Genomic DNA, 23,619 nt, shown 5'->3' with positions numbered 1-23,619 from the left:
ATGGTATAGTAGAAACAAAAAATCTAGAGTCTGACCATCCTGACTCTTCTAATTACTAGTCATGGGAAAACGGACCTCTCTGAACTAGCTGCTTCTGCTAAAAACAAACAAATACTATCATTGAATACAACTGTGGTAAAGATCAAGTGAAAGAATAACAAAGTCCTTAATAGAGCGTTAAGTGTTCAATAAAGTACATTTTGTCTCTTTTCTATCTTCACTTTCTCTAAAACACTAGTTTCCTAAACTTTTTAGATGACAATTTCTCCAATAATCTTATACAAAACATGGATTCATTTGAGTGTGTGTGTATACACACACACACACACACACACACACACATATAGTTGACCCTTGAACAACATGGGGATAACAGGTACCAAACCCCCGTGGAGTCAAAAATCCACACACTAACTTTGACTCCCGAAAAACTTAACTACTAATAGCCTATATTGACCAGAAAGTCTTTCCAATAACATAAACAGTTGATTAACACATATTTTATATGTCATGTATATTATGTACTGTATTCTTACAATAAAGTAAGCTAGGGAAAAGAAAACATTATTAAGAAAACAAAAAAAAAAAAAAGAAAAAGAAAGAAAGAAAACCAAAAGGGGGGCACCTATGTGGCTTAGTAGATTAAGCATCTGATCCTTCATTTTGGCTCAGGTCATGATCTCAAAGTTGTGAGACTGAGCCTCACATCAGGTTCCGGGCTCCTTATGGAACCTGCTTGATTCTTTCTCCCTCTGCCCCTCCCTCCCTAAAAAACTAGTCAATTAAAAATAAGTAAAATATTTTTTTAAAAAAGGAAACCAAAAGGAAAAGAAAATGCATTTACAACCTGTGTTGTGCAAGGGTCAGCTGTATATATATTGACATAAAAGTAAATTTTTATTGTGGAGGAGTTAAGGAGCACTGACACTTTAGTGTTCTGTCCCCCCGCCCAGCTTTACTGAGATACAGATGACATATAACACTGTGCTAATTTAAGGTGTACCACTAGTGTATTGATGACATTTCAGGTTTTGACTCCAACCACACTCTAAGAAATTCTGATTCAAGATCTATGTTGATACCATATTATTCAACAAAATAATGCTCATTTTACAGTCAGTCCTGTTTTTACCTAAGTAATCAAATGTTAACCATGTCTGGAAAACCAACTTACATTGCAGTGATCAAAGACAACCATGCACTGAGGCTCCTTGCTGACAGGAGAGGAGGAGGAGGTATCCACTTCAGGTGCAACAGTTACTGGCTCCTGCTGATCCCAGAAGCTGTATTTGCAGAACACAAAGTGGGACAGATGCTGTGGCAACCCAGTGGCCTGGAGTATTTTAACCTGAAGGAAAAGTGAGGCTCTGTTTTTAACTCAGAAAAGGTGCAATAAAGGTACCTTGAATCAGATATGGGTCCCAGTCTTGGCTGTATTACTACTGGTTTTTGTTGACCAAATCCCCTTCACTCTGGGCAGTATTTCCTCAACTGCGTAATGCTGACAAGAACTGTCGTGTTTAGTAAGAGGTTGACACATGGTAACAATGACCTTGACTATAAACTCGGGATATTTTCAAGCATTTAGAGGCCAATTCTAGTTTCTTACAACATCACTATGATCATCATATAATAATAATAATAATAATAATAATAATAATAATAATAATAATTGGCTCAAAAAAATAAAAGTTCTCAACCATCAACACCATTCAATGATATGAATTCAGCTAACTATGGACAGGTCCCAAGAACATAAGATTGTTAGGAATGATAAATGAAGAATGAAATCAGCATAGGTGCCAATAAGGAACATTCAGTAAAGGGCAAAAAACATTTATTTGATATTTTGAAGGATAAAAAAATAACAAGGTTCTTGAGTAGAACATTACATGGTACTAGAGAATTTTTTGGAAAATTTTAAAGGCATTAGGAAGGTATACTTTGAAGATCTGGAGGGACAAAAGGAGGAGATTAAAGATAGTGAATGTTGATGATCTCTGTACCAACTCTTACTGAATGCCTTCTCTATGTGGACTTAGGGGCGATGAATCAAAGGAAATGCATCCTGGGCGTAGGAGTGTAGAATTTTGTGATAACAACATGCAGTTAGAAATAGATGTCTAATCAGACCCAAATGCACCAGGAATAAATGCCCATAATGGATTTAAAGCAGTCAAATATTCTAAATATTTCTTTTGGTCAGCAGTGACAGGTTGATTTTTAAGTTGGAATTTTTGTGATAAGTTGTGACATTCTAAAACTCCTCCAACTATAAAGGAAACTAAATTCTAAAATTAATTAAGCAAAACTAAATTCTAATTTTAGAATTGACTGGGCTGACTTTCATATGATTGAGCACTGATCATTTATTATGTTTTTCACTTGGTCACTTCCTGCATGTTGTATGATGTGCTATGCATCCAGTAAATAAATTTAACAAAAATAAACTTGAATATGTGGCCAAAGCTGATGTAGTTCAACAACCACAAATATAATTGTCTTAACGTTTTAGGGTACATTAATAATAACACAGAATATCGTGCAAAGCAGATGACTATTTTCTTCTATACCAGGCACTTATATAATGGGTAGGCAATTGTTGAGAAATCCTATTACTGTTCATTTTTCCCTACAATGGCAACAAGAGTTTGAAACATTTAGATATCAATTCTCTGAAAGGCTACAAAAAGACAGATTGACTAATGCAATTTATTTGTCCAAACCCAAAAGAGTGAGCAATCAGTGTTTGGCAATTAATTTTTTGTTAAATTTTAAAAACCATCACTTTTTTCATTAAGTTTTAAAAATTTTTTTAGTATATTCTTCAAGGTGAGACAATGTGATATTTGAGAAGATTACAAGATTTTTGTAGAACAAAGATCTAAATAAAACTCTCTGTCACATATTAGCTTCTGTTTTTGAGCAGATTAAATTCTTAGTTTTCTTAGGCTGAGATTTCGCCTATGTGAAACAGGATAGCTACCTACCTAATGATGATGTAGTGTGAGGAATGATGCTGGTGTGAGGAATGACTGTACAAATAAAATGAAATGAACAAAATCACATCCAAGTACTGAATGGACAGATGTTTGATACATACTTCTCTGTGATTAAATTCCATCAAAAAGCCAATATTTTTTTTAAAAAATCAATCTCAATTTTAAGATCGAAATACATTATAAGATTTTATATGCTGACCTATATTCTACAGGCAACTTTCAGGAATAAGACTGCCAGGAATGAAGAATATCAGGAATGAGGAATAGCCTCATACCCAGAACATAGTTTTTGTTTTTTGTTTTTTAAGTTTCTGCATACAGAAATCAAAATCACCACAAGGTGTCAGAATACCATAGACTTTGACTTGCCACTGCTCAATATAAAGCCCAAGAATGTCAGAAGACATGCTGTTTGGGGTTTTAAAACATACTAATTTAATTTAATGTAAAGATATTTAAAGATATCAATATTTAATATGCACATACTTATTTTTCATCACAAAAAACACAATCCAGACTGCTTTTATAAGCTGGTGATAAATTATCACCTATTATTAAGTGTCCCAGACTGATTTCATTTTTTCCATCAATATTTTTGTCATATAGTCTATCTTCTTCCTTTTACACAAAGTCTATTACATGGTTAGAATATAGGAAATGCCCATGGGTTAGGGTTGTGTCAAAAGGACTCCAAGACAACTGAAGAGAAGCACATGGGTCAAAGATGGGATCAACTGAGGTTCAATATAGGTAATAAATACAATGGATTGAAACACATCAAATATATCTAAATTGAAGAGCTCATAATGATATTTGGACTGAAAATAAAGTAAAATCTCACTGGTTACTTTTGTATATTAGAAGGAAAATCAATTAATTTTTCTGAAAATGAGATTTTTTTTAAAGGAGAATAGAATGGAGTATTTACCCTGCCTTTCCTATACATATCTCTGAAGAGCAAAATACTTGATTTAATAGGAAAATTCTCTCTAGAAAAGAATTCTAGCTAATAAATGAGGGGTGACAGAATTATAGTATCATTCTTTTCTAACTCCTAATGAAATATCTAGGTAATAATCACCAGTAATTGCTAACATCCCCAAAAGAAAGCCTTCTGATGGAAGAACACCCCACCACCTATAAAATGTCCTTGCTATTCTCCTTCCCCATTTAACATCTTCATATCTAATTACCAATTTACAGCAAATACATCTTAACCCATTAAATAATACCCATCAGCAAAATCCAGATTATGAGAAAATACAAGACAACAACCCAATTTCTACAACAGATAAATTGTAGGGTAAGAGAAAAAGAGAGAATGAGAGAAAGGAAGCAAGCAAGCACAAGTGCCAGCACCTAAAGATTAAGATAGATTTAACAGACACCTCAAACAAGACAATCAAGGAAACTGGGTATCTCAAGAAAGTATTAATTTTTGATTATGATATAATGGCTTTTTTAAAGTACTCTTCTTTTGGAGATACATACTAAACTAGTATAGATGAAATATGATGTCTGGAATAGCTTCAAAATAATTCATGGGAAGGGGATAGTACAGAGTAGCTTAAGTGGATGAGTGAAATAAGACTGACCATGAGTTGATAATTCTGAGGGAAGGTGGGTGGGGATTAATAACACTTTTCTCACTACTTTGTCTATGTTTGATATCTTCCATTAAAAAAACTTAAGATATTTAACTTTATTTTTTGTAATCTTTTTTATTTTTATTTTTTAAAATTTTTATTCATTTATTCATGAAAGAGAGAGGCAGAAACACAGGCAGAGGGATAAGGATGCTCCATGGAGGAAGCATGACATGGGACTTGATCCCCGGACTCTGGGATCACACCCTGAGCTAAAGGCAGATGCTCAACTGCTGAGCCACCCACATATCCCTAACTTTTTTTTTTTTTTTAAGCTTATGTTATCCAGGATATACTACTTTTTTCAGTGATGATTTTTTTCCAAGTGAGACAGTATCCTTGTACTAATGTAAACTTTCACACAGCTGCATTTACTAGTCTAACATCTTTTAAATGGGCTGTTATGGAATGTCATCAAGTCTATGTTCCAACATTGCGAATCATATCATCTCAGAAAAAAATGTTCTAGAATCATGGATAACACAATGAAAGATTCACCTTTTAATGAATTAAGAATCCCCCCCCCATTCTGAAGTATCTGCCTTAAACATTTGAGGCCTTAATATATGCAAGCAAAGACCCATAGAAAGGAAGCCATCTCTAATAGCTACAGCTTCCGCATAGCTTGCCTCACTCCTTTTGGTATCCATTCTAGAAATATTTACTGAGACACAGGACTGGACTGAGATGGATTATGAAATTAGAGTTAAGTTTAGGATTTTTTTCACTGCACTTTTTAATCGCCTTCTTCTCACTTGTACACTGTTCCTATGACCCTCATGGATTTCTCTTCCTCAAAAACCTTTTAAGTGGTTCCTCCAGTGATTCTCAACCAATGGCACAAAGGCCCAGCGAGGGTATATTTAGAAATGTATGAGAGGATTTTTTTTCATTGTCATAATGAGTAACAGAGGTGGCACTGACTACACCAATTGGATAGGAGTTCAGGAATATAATGACCTACTTAAAATTTACCTAGCAATTATCCATGAAAAAAATAAAGCCACCTCATGGAGAAAGAGTTTTACATAACATGCTCTCCTTCAGTTTCACTCTGAGTCTTGTTTCCAGAATTTTTCCTCAGACTTTACTCTGAGTTAATTATCTCTCCTCTATGTCCCAAAACATATCTTGTCTACCTCTCTCAGAGCACTTGGGTCACATGATATTGGGAATCTTCTGTTCACTTGTGTGTCCCCCTTACACATACACACAAACTACACAGGTTGTTCCTTAAGAAAAGAAGTCCTGCCTTTTTCATCGTTATATTCCCAGCATGATGTCTGACACATAATACTCAACAGTGTTCATGAATGGCACACCTCGGAAGATTAGAAAGAGTAGGGTTTGAGGTCAGCACATCTGGAATAGCATACGCAAATGCACATTGGTAACGAGAAACAAAAAAAAAAAAACGTGGAAAAACAGTGTGAACAGAATCGGGGCTAGGATGAATCACAAGCATAGCAGAAGTCAAGAGGTCTAATAGGAGGAGGAAATTTATGTGAAAAAAAACTGTTTTTCTGCAGAGAAGTTCAGACAAACATCCATATAACTTTGGTGCAGAATGGTCCAGAAAAAAGAAGTGACTTATCCTACAGGCTTTATAGAGGAAGACAATGGAAGTACCTAGCTGAGTGGTAAATCAGTATATACAGGGACACCTGAGGGCTCAACAGTTGAGCATCTGCCTTTGGCTCAAGGTGTGATCCTGGTCTGGGGATCGAGTCCCGCATCAGGCTCCCTAGGAGGAGCCTGCTTCTCCCTCTATCTCTCTGCCTCTCTCTGTGTGTCTCTCATGAATAAATAAATATTTTTTTAAAAAAACAGTATATACAATGAAATATGGTCTCTAGAATACCAATACTAAAGATTTATTTAGGAACAGATACTTTCAAAATTTGAAAAAGAACAGCATTTATTGTCTAACTACCTACAACCCTCAAATCAGCTACACTTCCACTGCTTCGAAATGAAACTGGGACTTACCATGCACACAAGTCTGTTTTCTTGGGTTTCCTTATCACAGGAAAGATCTATGCTGTCATCACCTCCAGCAATTCTTTCCCCAATGTCACCACTGATTCGCATCACCTCTACATGCAGCCGACCTGCCACCTATAACAACAGAGGAAAAGCAGGTACTCTTTCCAGATTTTGTTCTTTCTTCAGCTTTAGAATCAAATGGTTGGGTTAAAAGTAAATGACAATTTAGAAGCCTAGGTTCTAACAGTTACTTCTCCTCAAAGTACTGGAATAATCACCATCAAGAAGATGGAAAAACATGTATTAATAATACACATAAATAGCATTTGTTATTAATGACAAAGAGTCACAACAATATCCTATCAACACTCTACTGCTTCTTAAACTTTTCTCTGAAGAGTACAAGGCATGAAAAGACAACTAACCTCTCCTTTCTGGTTGACAATTGGAACAGCATACTGTAACTTCACATCGTAGAAGAGTGACTCGAGGAAAACATTCGCCACCCCAATAAGACTGTGATTTTCCTGCTCATCATAGAATGGATCAGCACGCTTAAAGTAAGATCGTATGACCTTTAAAGAGATTTTAGACATTGCAACTTCAGAAATCACTTAAATTAATTCAACCTACTACCACTTTTTGATGGCCTCTAATAAAGTTATTAAACTTAGGTTAAGCATAGCACTGGATTACACACACTATTCCTCACTCCCTATTTTAGAATAATGGTCAACATCCTTCACCCATGACAGCCATCTCAGTAATATGTCATTACATTTATCACTTCTTCTTCGTTATGTGGAAATCTTGCCATAAAAACAGAGAAAACCAATTGACTAAAAAAGTGAGTCGAGTATACAAAAGTACTCTTCAGTTTTCATTCATGTCTATTCCACTTGTTCCTGCCAAATCATAAGATACAGTGCCACCAAGGAGAGCTGACCCCCTTACATGAGAGTGCTTTCTTTTTTGTAAATTGTTAATGTTTTATTTCTAGGCTAAAATATAAGAAGAGTATGGAAGAAAAAAGAAAAGGGAAAAAATTTTGAAGAAAAAAATGTCATCTAACTATAAAATATCATTTTTATTGATGACAATCTGGAAAAAATAAACATGTTTTTAAAAAACAAGATGCTAAAAATAAAAATAACAAACAAGAGGGAAATAAACAACTCTATGTGGAAACAAGACCAGTGTTGAAAATTATAAAAACATACATGGTATGTATTTCTGTTTTAAAATATGCACAAGTACGTGGCTGACCTAAATGGGAAAAGCTGCAACTTGAGAAAGTTCGACAAGTACAGCTGTACGGCACCCATCTTAGGATCAAAACTCCTTTAAAATCTGCTCTTAGTAATATAAATATTAAGATACCACTGATGTTCTATTCAAAAAAGAGGTATTGTAAGTTTCTGTTAGCAAAGTGTGGAGAAGTGGGGAGAGAATGAATAAGGTGTGGTCTCTGTCCTGAGTAAATTCACAGTCCAGTACAGAAGCAGACACTTGTGACACCAATAGATGTCAGAATGGAATGTAGAAGATTCTACTAGAAATCCAGAGAACACAAAATGAGGAAAAGAAAGAAGATGCCAAAAAAAATAGGCTATTAAGTTTCTTGATTAGCCAAATAATTTAGAGGATTAAAGTAAGTATTATTCTAGATTCAGGATTACTATTTTAGAAGAATGAATAATTCTTCCCTAAAAAAATGGGTAGGCTCCTTCTTGCTTGATTCCTTCTATAACTACCAGTTATTTTTCTCAGATAACTTACTGGGGTATCTTCTTCACACTCCTTCCACTCCTGATAAAGGTCTCTCATATCCAGTAACCTGTTGTCCAGTTTTTCTAGAGACCAAATCTGTTTTCCTTTTCCTTTTCTTCTCACCTGGATTGCAGGTTCACTAAGAAGAGAGCCTCTCTGTAAAACAGAAAGAGTGATCATGTGACACACAAAGATATCCTCATGGAAGTCAACCCTGAACATTCTATACATACCAGTCAAATGTCATCAACCAAACTTGAAATTGCTATCCTTCTCTATCCAGTTCAGTACAAACCTTCTCAGAAATCTTACAAGCTTATTATAATGCCATTATATCCAACTGTGATAAAAATTTAAATTATGTAAATTAGATATAATTTTATAAAGTAAATTCATATAGTAAGTTATTCATCTAGTAAACTGGATATAAATTTAAATCATATTTATTTATTCTTTTGGGTTTTAAACATTAGTAAATCAACATGATTTAGTCTTTTGGATTTTAAACATTTGGGATTTAAACATTAATAGGAAATTGTTATTTGTCCATCATATGATCAGAGTATCAGTGGGTAGAAAAAAGAGTCATAAGCATTGAATAGCAAGGGAAAGTTTGCTAGGATGCATACCTAAGAAATGATCGCTTACTTTTCAAAAGTTTTAATTTAAAAAAAATTTTTAATGGGTAGTTTCTTAATGTGTGGTACAAAACACAAAATGTTTAAAAGAGCAACTGTGAAAAGAATCCCATTTACCCATTTCGAGGCAACAAATTATAACAGTTTGTAGATATATATAATTTAAAATTTTTAAAAAAACCAGTATGGAACTAGATAGAGATGTTGGTCACACACCACAGTGAATGGACTAAATACCACTGAACTGTTGACTTCATCTTTTTTTTTTTTTTTTTTTTTTTTTTGAAAGATGGGAGAGATGGGGATAGAGAGAATCTTAAGCAGGATCCAAAACCCAGCACAGACCCTTAAGATCATGACCTGAGCCAAAATCCAGAGTCAGGACTCTTAATCGACTGAGCCACCCAGGTATCCCTAAACTGCTCACTTTAAAATGGTTTATTTTATGTTATGTGAATTTTCCCAGGGAAAAAAAACTCCTAGAATTTAATGAAGTTTTTCCGGTTTGTAAAAGCAATAAGGGTTTGAGTTTTTTTTTAAGATTTTATTTATTTGAGAGAGAGAAAGAGAGAGACCATGAGTGAGAGGAGCAGAGGGAGAGGCAGAGAAAGAATCTCAAGCAGACTCCCTGCTGAGCACGGACTCCCCCCTTTCTCCCCCTCTGCCATGTGGGGCTCCATCCCAGGACCCTGAAATCATGACCTAAGCTGAAACCAAAAATCAGAAGCTCAACCAACTGCGCCACTTAGGCACCCCAGAGCAATGTGTTTTTTATATAGAAACAGTTTTTAAATTCTTAAAACTACAAAGTAGAAAATAAAAATGCCCTTGTGTATCTCCCCCAGAGCGAAGTTATCCATCAATTACCTAATCAATTTAGATTTACTGGATCATTTGTCAACTATTTAGATAGGTGTACTCAGAACTTTAGGAAATTTTGAAATACACCAATGTTACTTTAACATCTTACTTATTATAATCCTTTCCAAGAAACCAAATTTACATAACAGTAGATTCTCAGTTCAGAGCTCAAAAATTACCACCCTCTCATATACTATAAAGGCCCTTCTACCTTATACTCAGCCAGCTAGGGAATAAATACAAAGAGCTCATCAATGATCCACAAGGAGTGGTATTGCAGGCAGAGAATGCTAGAATGGGAAGAAAATGGCAACCAGCAATATGCTGCAGCATCATCATGACTTGGCCCTCCTGCAACTATAACAAGAACTGGGAAAAAGAAAAAAGAAATTTCTGCCTCTTACCAAAATCATGAGAAAGAGAGTCGAATACAAGACCAAGAAGAGTAAGACCAAAACAAACAACAGTGCTCACAGCATGGCCAAGACATTAAGTGAAAAGAAGCTTGCAAGTACCAAAAACAAAAGATTTTGTTGGACAAAAGGTTTTGTTGGCCTGGCCTGAGTTCAGGAGACTCTCTCCGTAAGAAATAACTTCCTTGTCCAGCTCCTCTCCTCTCTCTGAGGGAAATCTGAAAATACTAATCTATTAAATCGTAATATAAGCAAAGATTAGTAGCTATTAACATGTTAACAAAGGCTGCCCTCACTCCAGTAATGTACAGCATCTCCATCAGCCTTGGAAACAGCTCAACGAACACAACATCAGGGGTATAGGAGAGAGAGATGCAAATGATGCATCACTTCTAGGTATTGACTTGATTGCCTGGAGGCAAGGTTGCTTCTTTCAACAAAGCCCGAGCCAGGATACACAGGAAAAAGCTACAGACAGTCATGCTTAATGGGGAAAAAATGGTTATGTTTCTGTTTTTCCAACTGAAACACTACAGAATGGAAGAAGACCTTGCTCTGCTCAGTATGCTAGAAGAATCTAAGCCCTATACCTTCTGCCCATGAGTGGTTTTCCTCTACTGCTTTTTGTCTGAGTTTCACTGCACCCATGGTTTGCCCTATAAATACCAACAAGCAAAATAAAATTCTAGGTTCAAATTACACACAGAATAGGTATCAAAAGACACATCTCCATAAAGCAATGAGTGCATCACATTCACAATACCTATATTACTCAAAACATTAAGCATCATATTTGCCAAGTATCTATTTTGTGAAAACATCGACCTTGAGGCTGTGATGTCACAAGAAGAGAGATGTGGTCATGGCTACCAAATCAGAATAGAATACCCAAAGGATTCATTAAAGCTTTGCTGTGTCGAATACTGTGGGAGAAACAAATCACATGGACCCTCAAAATATTTATCTGAATACCAAATTCTATATACTATCAAAAATTATATATGAATATGATCAAGAGCTAGAAAAGAGCCTTAAAATCAAAGAAAACAACTGGATGGCAAAGATAGAAATTTTTGATGGGATTTCCACCTTCCCTACATTTTATTAAGGTTACTACATTACATAAAAAAAAAAATTGTAATCGTGAATATACACATAAAAGAACTAATAAACAGTTTTGCAAAGCAATCAATTAGCAAGTAAAAATAACATGATATACACAAAATAAACACAACTTAAGTGGCTATAGAGTGGTAACAGAATGGAGGGCAAAAACCACTTTCCAAAGATCCATCAGGAAAAGACTTTTCAGAAATCATATAAACAGACTGGAAGAAAAGGGAGCTGAGTGAAATAAATTGGTGGGGTGTGGTGGGAAAAGGTGGAGAGGATGGTTCTAGTGGACAAAGAACACATATGCACAAAGGCAGAGAATTAAAAGCAAATGAATTCTACTGAAGAGTGGAGAACATGTACAGAAGGATGTAGACTGCAGAGAGTGTACGTAAGGATGAGGGCAAACCCATGGGTGTTGAAATAACCTGGGTGAAACAGACAGCAGTTTGTCTCCCATTGACAGCAACCTCACCTTCCTGTTGGCATCAAGGCTGGAGGCTGGAATCTGCAGGGTTACTTTGTACTCTGTTCTTTTATCCAGTTCCTCTGCAATGTAACTCGCTTCTCTCACCAACAGATTGGCTTTCACAATTTGTTCTCTCAGCCTTAGCAGACTGTTATTCAGTGTTGCCTCTCTTTTAAAAAAGGGGGGGGAGGTGAAGGATAACCATCAAGCAGCACATCAGAGTATTAGGTAGTACGCAATATGTTAATGCCAAACTGCGAACCAAGCTCTACAACCACCTTTTGCATACAGGGAATATATTACTGACACCGACCCATGCACGCTCGTGTAACAAGCTGGCCATTGATTAGGACAGTGTTTCAAAAATTTGATGGTGTCTACAAACCTCCCCCAGGGGATCTTGAGAAACTAAAGATTTTGATTCAGCAGGTCTGCGGTGGGGCCTGACACACTACACGTCTATCAATCTCCACCTGACAGAGATGCTGCCTGTCTGCAGACTAAACTTTGGATAGCAAGAGGTTAGTTAAGTACAGTTGGTAACCATGGATGAGACATTTGAGTGCAATGCTAATTAGCCCATAGAGTTCAAACTTGCAATCTGCATCTCATTAGCACCATGCTTTACCTACCTGAGCTAATCAGTCCAGATAACCACCTTTCTTTTTTTTTTCCTTTTTTTAAAAAGCATCTACCCAAGCTTCAGAACCTAGAGTATAATACAATGATAAAGTATAACTTCTAAGTACAAATACTTGCTTATTCAAATCCAAAAGCCATACAAACTAAAATGGGGCAGCACTTCACATGGACAACTTTAAATAAATCAATCTAAATTGGTAATTCTCATTCTCATTTTTCTCAAAAATGAAAAAAAGATAATGCCAAAAAGTTCTTATTAATTAAGCTACAACATTCTTTCTTAATATAATTCTATTTCAAGTAATGTCTAGATTTCTCCGTACTGTGTCTTACCTAGGTAGGTTAAAGTGTTGAGCATATGCTATGCACACTTAATAAAGGCCCTATGCACCTACCTCTCTTCAGCCCACTGTCTCAATCGCTGTTGAGCGCTGGGTGAGTGGAAAGAAAACCTGTCCCCACTACGACAGTTTTGTTTCTCAGGAGACAGCCTTCTTCGTAATTGCTCCAATTCATGTTCATACATAAGCCTCTGGCGTTCTAATGCAGATCGTTTTTCTTCTTCATGCTGTTGTTCTAGGCTGTTCAATATGGACTGCATTGGATCTAAACAAGAGTTTTTTTTTTAAGGTAAATAATGAACAAAAAGTAACAGTATAACACAATAGATTTCAATCGTTGTTCTATATTGCTATGCTGTTTGTCATCCTAATTAGTAAGTGAATATTTCTTGAAGAGAGTGTGGAATAAATTCAGTTTTCCTTACTCCCAACCACTCATCATATCATCTATACTGTCAGATACATGCCAAACTGTCTTCCATACAGGAAAAGCAGGCCTACTGCACGTTCTACACATAACCTAAGAGTGGCAGTGGCAGTCAAGTTTCAAACCTGAAAAATTCTATCAATGAGAACAAACTTTGCAGTGATTTGTAATCAAGGCTGAAAGAATGAAAAGTTTTTATAAATGTTATAAATTAAAAGAATATAGAGAATAACTAAGATTTCCTTTTTTTTTAACATTTAAAAAGTCTCAGTCATAAACATTTTTAGCCTTCCATCAACTTTAAAAGATTCTAGAGGCACCTGGGTGGCTCAGTAGTTGAGCATCTGCCTTTGGCTCAGGCCTTAATCCCAGGGTCCTGGATCGAGTCCCACACCAGGCTCCCCGCAGGGAAGCCTCCTTCTCCCTCTGCCTATGTCTCTGCCTCTCTCTCTGTCTCTCATGAATAAATTAAAAAATACATATTTTAAAATGCACAACAGATCTGCTCACCATTATTACCCAGGGCCTTCATGGTGACCTCCATTTGTGCATATTCATAATTGAAGTTGATTTCACTGGACACCTCACTGGAGGAGTCTCCATCTACATCCAGCTGCTCTGAACTGGTTTCATTCTTCATGGAGATATCATGTTCATCATCCTCTCGATCTGCTTTCTTTTTCTTTTTAGGCAAATTCAGTCTTGGTGGAAAAAAAGAGTATTATTTTTAAAATAAAGATATGCATTTATTCCATTCATTAAATACTGGTATTTGCTAGATGCCAAGGGGGTACAATGTAAGGGTAAGGCAATTAATTACTATACTCAGGAATTTTATCCTCTAGTAGTAGAAATAAACACACACGCATGAGCAAATAGTTACAACAGACCATGTGACTTGGGGCCACATGACTGTGACAAGCTAGGTGCTGAAGAAAAGCTGAGGACCACTGAGGAGTAACAACAGAAAAGATGACAGAGTAGGAAGTCATCTGAGCCAAGTCTTAGAAAATAAGGAGAAAGCAGGGCAGTTAGGGCAATGGGAACAGCATAAGAAGAGATATAGAGCTGGAAACTCTCATAGCCTCTGGAGAAATTATGAATAAAACAACATAGTGGTATGTGAAGTTTGTACAGAAGAGGTTATGGGAGATAATACTGGAAAGATCAACTTATCCCAAATTATGAAGGCCTTGAGTACTAAGCCAAGCAGTTTACACTTGATTTAGTTTGAGAAGGAAAAAAAAAGGAAAAATATTTTCTGCATACTTTGTACCCCTCTACCTTTTCCCCAGTAATCAAAATATCGACTGGCCTACAAGCAACTGATCTCCATTAGCTATAAGAAAAGTCAGTCTGATATCCCAAGCATGGTGACCAGTGACAGGAAGAGAACCAGAGCAGGATTTCAGTTCTATACAATCTCTAGCCCATCCTTCCCTGGCAACACAACAGCAATTTTCTATGGGAAACAATGTGTGCAGTCCCAGAACGGGTACTTTCTCAGCCTCCCTTGTAGTTAAGAGGCATATTCTAGCAAATGAGACAAAAAAATGGAAGGTTGCTAGAGACTCTGGGAAGACTTCCGCTTTTTCTGATCAAGCAGATAGGGCCTTCTCCCTCATTTTCTTCGTATGTGCCTGGATGCTGCTTTGATACCTGGAGTGGCATAGCCATCTTTAGACCACAGGGAAATGCCAAGACAATGAGATAGTGACAAGCCTTCTGCTATGACAGTTTTGAGAGGCTTATTGGCCAATGCCAATAAACATCCACCTTGGGATTTCTTATTTGGTCAGTGAAACAAACTGTTTAAGCTATTATAGTCAAGTTTGCCATTATATATAGCTGAAAACATTCCTAAATGAAATACAAACTTTATATTTTTTAAAGATTTCATTTATTTATTTGGGAGAGAGAGGGAGAGAGAGAGAGAAAGAGAACAAGCAGGGGGGAGGGGCAGGGGGAGAGGGACAAGCAGACCCACTCACTGAGCAGGAAGCCTGACATGGTGCTCAATCCCAGGACCCCAGGACCATGACCTGAGCTGAAAGCAGGCATCTAACCAACTGAGCCACCGAGGAACTTTGAACCTTATTTTGCTTTATTGTTTTTCCGAATTTTATCTTACAAATTAGGAAACTAAAACTACTACTTTTCCCATAAAAAAAAATAAACAAATTGAAAGATAAGCATGTCAGAAAAAAAAATTAATTAATTCTTTTACCAGACGGCAAAACAATCATCTTCCACGGGGAAATAAAAAGGAAAAATAAGTAAGTAAACTCCTTATTTTTCCTGAGTATATTGTTCTAATATCTCTCAGGCTCAAAGCATATAGTGAACAAACCATATACAGTCAGTAAATATATATGTCCACAACAAACATACTTTCATTGGAGTTAAGTTTACCTTCTAATATACATTCTTCTGTTTCAAGGTATAATCTTCAATAATTTCTTTTTAAGAGCCATGAGTAATGTCATACCTGAAGAAGTGGTTGTTTCCCCATAATATCCTGTCCCCGTGGTGTAGCTGTATAGGGCTAGATACGGAAGAGCCATTTACAAATGTTCTGCAGGGAGAAGAGATCAAACATGCAAACAATGATTATCATGTATTCTCCTTTAATTATCCAATACTATAGAGATCTATGTACTAGGAAAAACAAAATAACCAATTCCCCAAAATAAAACCTGCCCTCGGTGAGTTTTATTATTTGTATTTACTTCTCTGCTGATTTATTTAAAATGCTTAAGGTGCTAAATATAATAAATTATTATCCTCTACTTTTCAAAGTTCCAAATTTGTCATATAACATATTAATGAGTAAATATGGAGTCATTACAGACAATACTAAAAAGCTGGTAGTGGCATATATTATGACTCAAATGACTATGTCCAATCTACATGAATAATAGCCAATTAACCAATTACACTCTAGAAATACAAGAAACGAGACCAGTGCTAAATTCTCTTCTGTAACTTCCTAGAGCACAGAAAAACATTCATATCCTATCAATATATAAAAGATTTATAAGGTCTACTTGACTGCTTATCTTGACAATGGTTCAACAGAAAGGTGAATAGAAGGATATAAAGGGAAGAATTTGCAGGGGCAAGAAATAAACAAAAATTATGCATCTGAGACGTCTGGGTGGCTTAGCGGTTTAGCACCTGCCTTTGGCCCAGGGCATGATCCTGGAGTTCCAGAATCGAGTCCCACATCAGGCTCCCTGCATGGAGCCTACTTCTCCCTCTGCCTGTGTCTCTGCTTCTCTCTGGGTGTCTCTCACGAATAAATAAATAAAATCTCAAAAAAAAAATATGCATCCCACTATAAGACTGATATTCGGAGGATACCAGTTTTATCAAGCCTCTCTCCTACTAGAGGACTCATTTGCTTAGATATAGGATATAGGTCAAGTTCTTTAATTTGGCCCTCAAGGCCCTACAAAAGGAAACCCTGTTTACCTCTTTCTTTCTTTACCCGTTCTAGTGAATTCTCAACTCCAGTCAAAAAAAAAAAAGATTTATGTTCTAATCACTAAACATGATTGATTTTCTTTCAAAGCCAGGGTTAGAGAAGAACACAGGCAACACCCTTTTTGAACTCGGCCATAGTAACTTCTTGCAAGATACATCCATGAAGGCAAAAGAAACAAAAGCAAAAATGAACTATTGGGACTTCATCAAGATAAGAAGCTTTTGCACAGCAAAGGATACAGTCAACAAAACTAAAAGACAACCTACAGAATGGGAGAAGATATTTGCAAATGACATATCAGATAAAGGGCTAGTTTCCAAGATCTATAAAGAACTTATTAAACTCCACAGCAAAGAAACAAACAATCCAATCACGAAATGGGCAAAAGACATGAACAGAAATCTCACAGAGGAAGACATAGACATGGCCAACATGCACATGAGAAAATGCTCTGCATCACTTGCCATCAGGGAAATACAAATCAAAACCACAATGAGATACCACCTCACACCCGTGAGAATGGGGCAAATTAACAAGGCAGGAAACAACAAATGTTGGAGAGGATGCGGAGAAAAGGGAACCCTCTTACATTGTTGGTGGGAATGTGAACTGGTGCAGCCACTCTGGAAAACTGTGTGGAGGTTCCTCAAAGAGTTAAAAATAGACCTGCCCTACAACCCAGCAATTGCACTGTTGGGGATTTACCCCAAAGATACAAATGCAATGAAACACCGGGACACCTGCACCCCGATGTTTATAGCAGCAATGGCCACGATAGCCAAACTGTGGAAGGAGCCTCGGTGTCCAACGAAAGATGAATGGATAAAGAAGATGTGGTTTATGTATACAATGGAATATTACTCAGCTATTAGAAATGACAAATACCCACCATTTGCTTCAACGTGGATGGAACTGGAGGGTATTATGCTGAGTGAAGTAAGTCAGTCGGAGAAGGACAAACATTATATGTTCTCATTCATTTGGGGAATATAAATAATAGTGAAAGGGAATATAAGGGAAGGGAGAAGAAATGTGTGGGAAATATCAGAAAGGGAGACAGAACGTAAAGACTGCTAACTCTGGGAAACGAATTAGGGGTGGTAGAAGGGGAGGAGGGCGGGGGGTGGGAGTGAATGGGTGACGGGCACTGGGGGTTATTCTGTATGTTAGTAAATTGAACACCAATAAAAAATAAATTAAAAAAAATTTATAGAACAAAACAAAACAAAAAAGCCAGGGTTATACTATTCGTGCAACCTGGAATAGAGTTCCCGTCCCTCACCATCCAACTCTCCAATTCCTACTCAGCTTTCAAAGGCCAGTTGGTTCTGCTTCATCTGTAAAAGTTGCTCATCACTCCAGGCTACACTATCCTAGTTTCTTTACCTTCCTAAAACACTTAACTGGCTTTATATTGCTAGTTACTCTATATGTGTGTGTGTGTGTGTGTGTGTATATATACACACACACACACATACACAAAATTCTACTCTCTATACCTGGATTTCACTTAGCATGTAGATTTTTAAACAGTAAAAGTAATTGGTCCTTCTATACTCTGATTATTCAAAGCACGAGCTCAAAAATTATAACAAAAGGGAACCTAGTAAAATTAGCAGATTTTAGCTTTTATGACACAAATTCCTTAAATACCATGAGGAGTTCAATTAAAGGCAAACATACATAGATGCTAATTTTTAAAAGCTACAGCAGTTAAGCCATAATTAGTAAATAAAAGCATGATTATAATAATAGTTTTCAAAGTGTGGTCTCTGTGGGGTCCCCAAGATCAAAGCTATTTTTATAATAATGCTAACCTGCCCTTTTTCACTGTGTTGACATTTATACCAGCAGAGTGTAAAACTGCTAGTGTTTTAGCACAAACCAAAGCAGTGGCCCCAAACATTACTAGTAGTCACTGGACTACTCACTGCCATGCACTCACAATTTTAAAAAAATGTTTCTTTTGAGGATATCCTTGATGAAGCAGTAAAAATTACTACTTTTTAAAAATCTTGACCTGAATGCACAACCTTTTAAAGATTTCAAGTGACAAAATGAGAAGTACATAAAAAGCACTGTGTTCATTCATACCAGAGTATTATGGTGTCCTGAACAAAATACAGAAAGTGGTATTTTCTTGAAAATGGACAAAGCGAGGAAAACAGCTGATAGATTGTATCTAATGCTAACTGTAAATTTCAAGTGAGAATTGGGAGTTTGGAGACCTGTGTCAATGTCCTCTACCCAAAGGCCCCCTAGGAGCATTCCTGTAGCTGAACAAGGTGGGCTGGTTATGCACGCACAGGGAGAAGACACAGCTGCAGGAACCATGGGGTGTCCTAGTGATAGCATGCTCAGAAGGACTGTTACAGGATTTGGGCTTTAGCTAGACAACCTGGCAAAGGCTCTGAGAGACAGAGGTTATGTATATGTTGGATACTGTCAGAAAGCAGGCATACTTTTACGATTGGACATTTCAAAAAATCCTATCAATAGAGGGGAGACTAGAATAAAGATAAAAGTTGTGACTGGTAAAGAAGTAATCACTCATCTTAGCCAAGAGAAGGTGTTTGCTATTTGGTGTGTGGCAGAACAACCTTGGTTTCTGCCTGCACCGAAACAAAATTCTTACGTGGCCTGCTTTGTCATATTTTATGACAGCCTCAGAGTAACCTTGCCTGAGGCTGGTATTCTGTGAGATTATTTAATAGGAGAATAGAATACCCAGGCTGGGAGTGACAGGCCCAGCTTCTACTCTGTTTTTTCCCCTTCCTCATTTGCATCCTTCACCGTGAGTTTCATAGCTTCCCAATATTTAAAGACTTTTTGGATAAAATTAGTAATTATATGTTTTAAAGATCTATTTATTTTTAAAGACTTTATTTGAGAGAGAGAGACAGACAGAGAGAGTGTGTGTGTGGGAGGGAGAGAGAGAGACAGAATCTGAAGTAGACTCTGCACAGAGCCAGACATGGGGCTTGATCCCACAACTGCGAGCTCATGACCTGAGCCAAAATCAACAGTCAAATGCTTAACTGACAGAGCCACCCAGATGCCCCATGATTTATTTATTTTTAGAGAGAGAGAGAAAGAGAGCAAGTGCACATGCTCAAGCAGGGGGAGGGGCAGAGGGAGAGGGAGAGAAAGGATCTCAAGCTAACTCCTCGCTGAGTGGAGCCCAATGTGGGGCTCTCTCTCTTACAACCCTAAGATGGTGCTCTGAGCTAAAACCAAGTCAGATGTTCAACCACTTGAGCCATCCAGGCACCCCAAAATTAGTAATGATATTGATTATTCAGTATCATATAATGAAATGGATCAACATTTGAAAACTCAATATAAGTCAGTTAACAGGTTATATATGCCATTATATAACAAGGCAACAACAGCTTCACAGCTCAAGGAAGCAAACTGACAAACATTTACTTTATATGTTATGCCTCTTCATTCATTCATTACTCATTGAGCACTTATATACTAGTCTTCTATTACATACTAATGACAAAAAAAACAAAAAAGAAAGGCCTTTGTCCTAAATGAGCTCAGTCCCCTGGGGTAATAAAGGTTAAAAGCCCACAAGGACACAATATGATAGGACACCTGGTATCTCAGTTAAGCATCTGGCTCTTGATCTTAGCTCAGGTCTTGATATCAGGGTCATAAGTTTAAGCCCCCCACTGGGCTCCACACTGGGCATGGAGACTACTTAAAAATAAATAAATAAATAAAGTAAAAAAAAAAGGAATAAAATATGAAGTGTTAATATAACAAGAAGCATAATGTGTACAAGGAATATATACTAGGGCCCCTTCGTGTAGACCAAACAGGGAATTCACCCAAAGTGGATAATGACAGAGCTTAGTCTTCAAGGTCAAACAGGAGTTAGCTGCCTAGAGGAACAGGAGACAAATAATAGGGATATAAGGGATTTTGTATCAAAAATAGTAGAAAGCCATCTGGCTGTATGGTGAGTGACCTAGGAAAAAGATTAGAGCACTGGCCTGGTTCCCATCAAGATCTGATGAAGGTCTTATTTAAGTAAGGCCATGGTAGTTGAGTACAGAGAAAAGAGATGGGTTTAAGAGATATTAAAAAGTGAAATGTAAAGGACTAACTGGATAGCTTCATTAAGTAAACTTAAAAACAAAGGCTGAACATGCTACGTAATACCCACAACTAGTACACTTTTTCTTTAAAATTATTGTGACATTAATACTAATTAAGGTACATTACCTGGTGTTCTTCTGAGGAGTCAGCATAACCTGGCCTTCTGCTGTGATGTCTATAATACAATGTTCAGGAAGAATTCCCATTCCACATAGTTGGATATCTTGGGAATTTGCTGAACCTATCAATGTATGTTCCTACAAAAAAATCAAAGTCACTGATTTATATTGTATTCTTACATGTACAGAAATTGAAATCACCTCCTCTGAGCCCTCTTATATTGATCCATTATCTCAGCTAAAAGACTTCTGAAGAAAAAATAAATAAATAAAAGACTTCTGAAGTAAATGGAATGGGGTAGGGAGAATTTCTGGCTTCCTCTGAAATATATTCTACAAGTTATATTTGCTTATAAAGCGTAACGAATTGAATTGAGTTATACCTTTGAAACCCAAAACTACAGTTTTATATTAATGTCCATACTATATTATTTTCCATTGCAATTTTGATTCCGAATATTTTATATTACTCTAAGAGCGTGAGCCACACGTCAATAAGGTACCATAATATGGGTCTGAAAACTATAGTTATTTAAGTTGTACATCATATACCTGGTGTCAATCAAGATGAGTCAACTACAAAGATAAAAAGCTATCCAGGGCAGCGCTGGTGGCACAGCGGTTTAGTGCCACCTGAAGCCCGGGGTGTGATCCTGGAGATCCGGGATTGAGTCCCACGTCAGGCTTCCTGCATGGAGCCTGCTTCTCCCTCTGCCTCTCTCTCTCGCTCTCTGAATAAATAAATAAATAAACCTTTAAAAAAAAAAAAAAAGCTATCCAAATCTAAGGAGTGTGGAAAGATTAAAACTATTTCATAAACCCAGTCTCCCTAATCCTCATAGAAGATATGATGGATATGTTCTTCTTGCTGTAGAGCCGCAATTACTCATTTCTTGAAGCCCCAGTTACAGCCTTGCTTTTTGGCTGGCAACTGAGAAAGCAGGCATAAAAATCAAGCTCCCTCTTACGCACCTCAACATTTGGCTACCCGTACATAATTAAACATTGATAACACCCATGTCCTTAGGCCACCTTCTCCTTCCATACACCTAAATCAGGAGTCAGATACAAAATACTTTAGGCTTTGCAAGTCATATGCAGCCAATGAACTCTGCCTAGTAATGCAAAAACAGACAATGCACAAATGAACAAGTGAGGTTACTTTCCAATAAAACTTTATTTATGAACACTGAAATCTGAACTGCATATAGTTTTCATGTGTCTGAAATACTGTGTTTCTTCTAATTTTCTTCAACCATTTAAAAAAAGATGTAAAAAAACATTCTTAGCTCCCATGCCATAGAGAAGCCACTGGCTAGATTTGGCCAGTGGAATAGTTGCTGACCCCTGATCATGAGGACTTTATCTAGTCCCATGGATTTTAAATACTGCTGAAACAGAGACCCCATGAAAAACTGGTTTGTTTGTTTTTTTAAGAGTTTTTATTTATTTATTCTTGGTAGACATAGAAAGAGAGAGAGAGAGAGAGGGACAGAGACACAGGTGGAGGGAGAAGCAGGTTCCATGCTGGGAGCCTGATGTGGGATTCGATCCTGAGGCTCCAGGATCACACCCTGGGCCAAAGGCAGGTGCTAAACCACTGAGCCACCCAGGGACCCCCGAAAAACTGCTTTTCTGCTCCTTTTCCTGCTCCTATTCTTGCAAGGACCTATAACCTCCTCTCTCCCCCACACACACCTTATAGAACTGCTAATGTATGTTCTCCTTGTAAAGGCCAAGTAGTTAATGCTTTCTTTGGAGTCTTGCAGCACAACAGATATCATCCAAGGAGTGACCAAGACCACGGACTCACCAAGACCTCTGGCTCTAGGGCATAAGTAGCTTATGGAGGAAACCTAAGCAGTGCTCTTTGTTCCTGTATGCCTGAGAAGACATAATCCTCAATAAAACACCTCAGGCCCCAAGCAAAAAGAAGTACTCTCCTTTCCTTTCCGAATCTCCCAGAATGCTTTCTCTGTTTTCAATAAACTCTGCCCTCTCTTCTTCTCGGCTTTCGTTTGATTTCTACCCTGTGTGAAGGCAAGTACCTTCTTGGCTGGTCCTGCAGGACCCCATCTGGGTCCTTAGATTACACCTGTCTACAACACTGTCTCTATATAAATTAAATCACCAGCCAGGAACTAGAGACTTCAGTTCCATTATTTTCCTGCCTCCACTATCACTATTCCACTCTCACTAACCTTTATTTCTTGCCTACGTGGCTGCTTAAAGATATTTCTTCCTTTTTTTTCTTTTTTTTTTTTTTTTTTAGCATTTTATGTAGGTATGTATGTATGTATGTGAGTGAGAGAGGCAGGTGAGTGTCTAAAGACATTTTAAAGTGAAAGGGCCAAAGCAGAACTTTTGCTCCCCCAACCCCAACCCAATGAATCTATTCTCTTCTCCTGATAGTCCGCTAAAAAGCTTAGATGCTACAGAGTCCTCTCTTTCCCTTACTAGCCTATCACTGGGCCCATGTCAATCAGAACATCCCTACAGACTGTTCCTCCAAAACACTGAGAATCAGCTCATTCTCTCCCACCTCTACTATCACACCCTGCTCTTTTGCTGGGGTGAATATATGAATCTTCTACG

The 23,619-nt window shown here is 37.2% G+C and overlaps 1 protein-coding gene across 1 annotated transcript in view; it reads right to left on the bottom strand.

Annotated features, from left to right (window-relative positions):
• KIF13B (kinesin family member 13B) overlaps positions 1-23,619 on the bottom strand; it is a 199,302-nt gene that overhangs the window by 70,913 nt on the left and 104,770 nt on the right. Inside the window, exons 14-22 of the mRNA XM_077868673.1 lie at positions 21,032-21,162; positions 15,797-15,883; positions 13,819-14,009; positions 12,936-13,146; positions 11,905-12,067; positions 8,414-8,560; positions 7,060-7,209; positions 6,638-6,766; positions 1,175-1,348 (exon numbers count right to left, since the gene is read on the bottom strand). Coding sequence (XP_077724799.1) covers positions 1,175-1,348; positions 6,638-6,766; positions 7,060-7,209; positions 8,414-8,560; positions 11,905-12,067; positions 12,936-13,146; positions 13,819-14,009; positions 15,797-15,883; positions 21,032-21,162 — 1,383 coding nt within the window. The remainder of the gene's footprint in view (positions 1-1,174; positions 1,349-6,637; positions 6,767-7,059; positions 7,210-8,413; positions 8,561-11,904; positions 12,068-12,935; positions 13,147-13,818; positions 14,010-15,796; positions 15,884-21,031; positions 21,163-23,619) is intronic.

Source organism: Canis aureus, chromosome 24 (assembly GCF_053574225.1).
Source record: "Canis aureus isolate CA01 chromosome 24, VMU_Caureus_v.1.0, whole genome shotgun sequence".
Lineage (NCBI taxonomy): Eukaryota > Metazoa > Chordata > Mammalia > Carnivora > Canidae > Canis > Canis aureus.
This window is presented reverse-complemented; position numbering and strand designations above follow the sequence as displayed.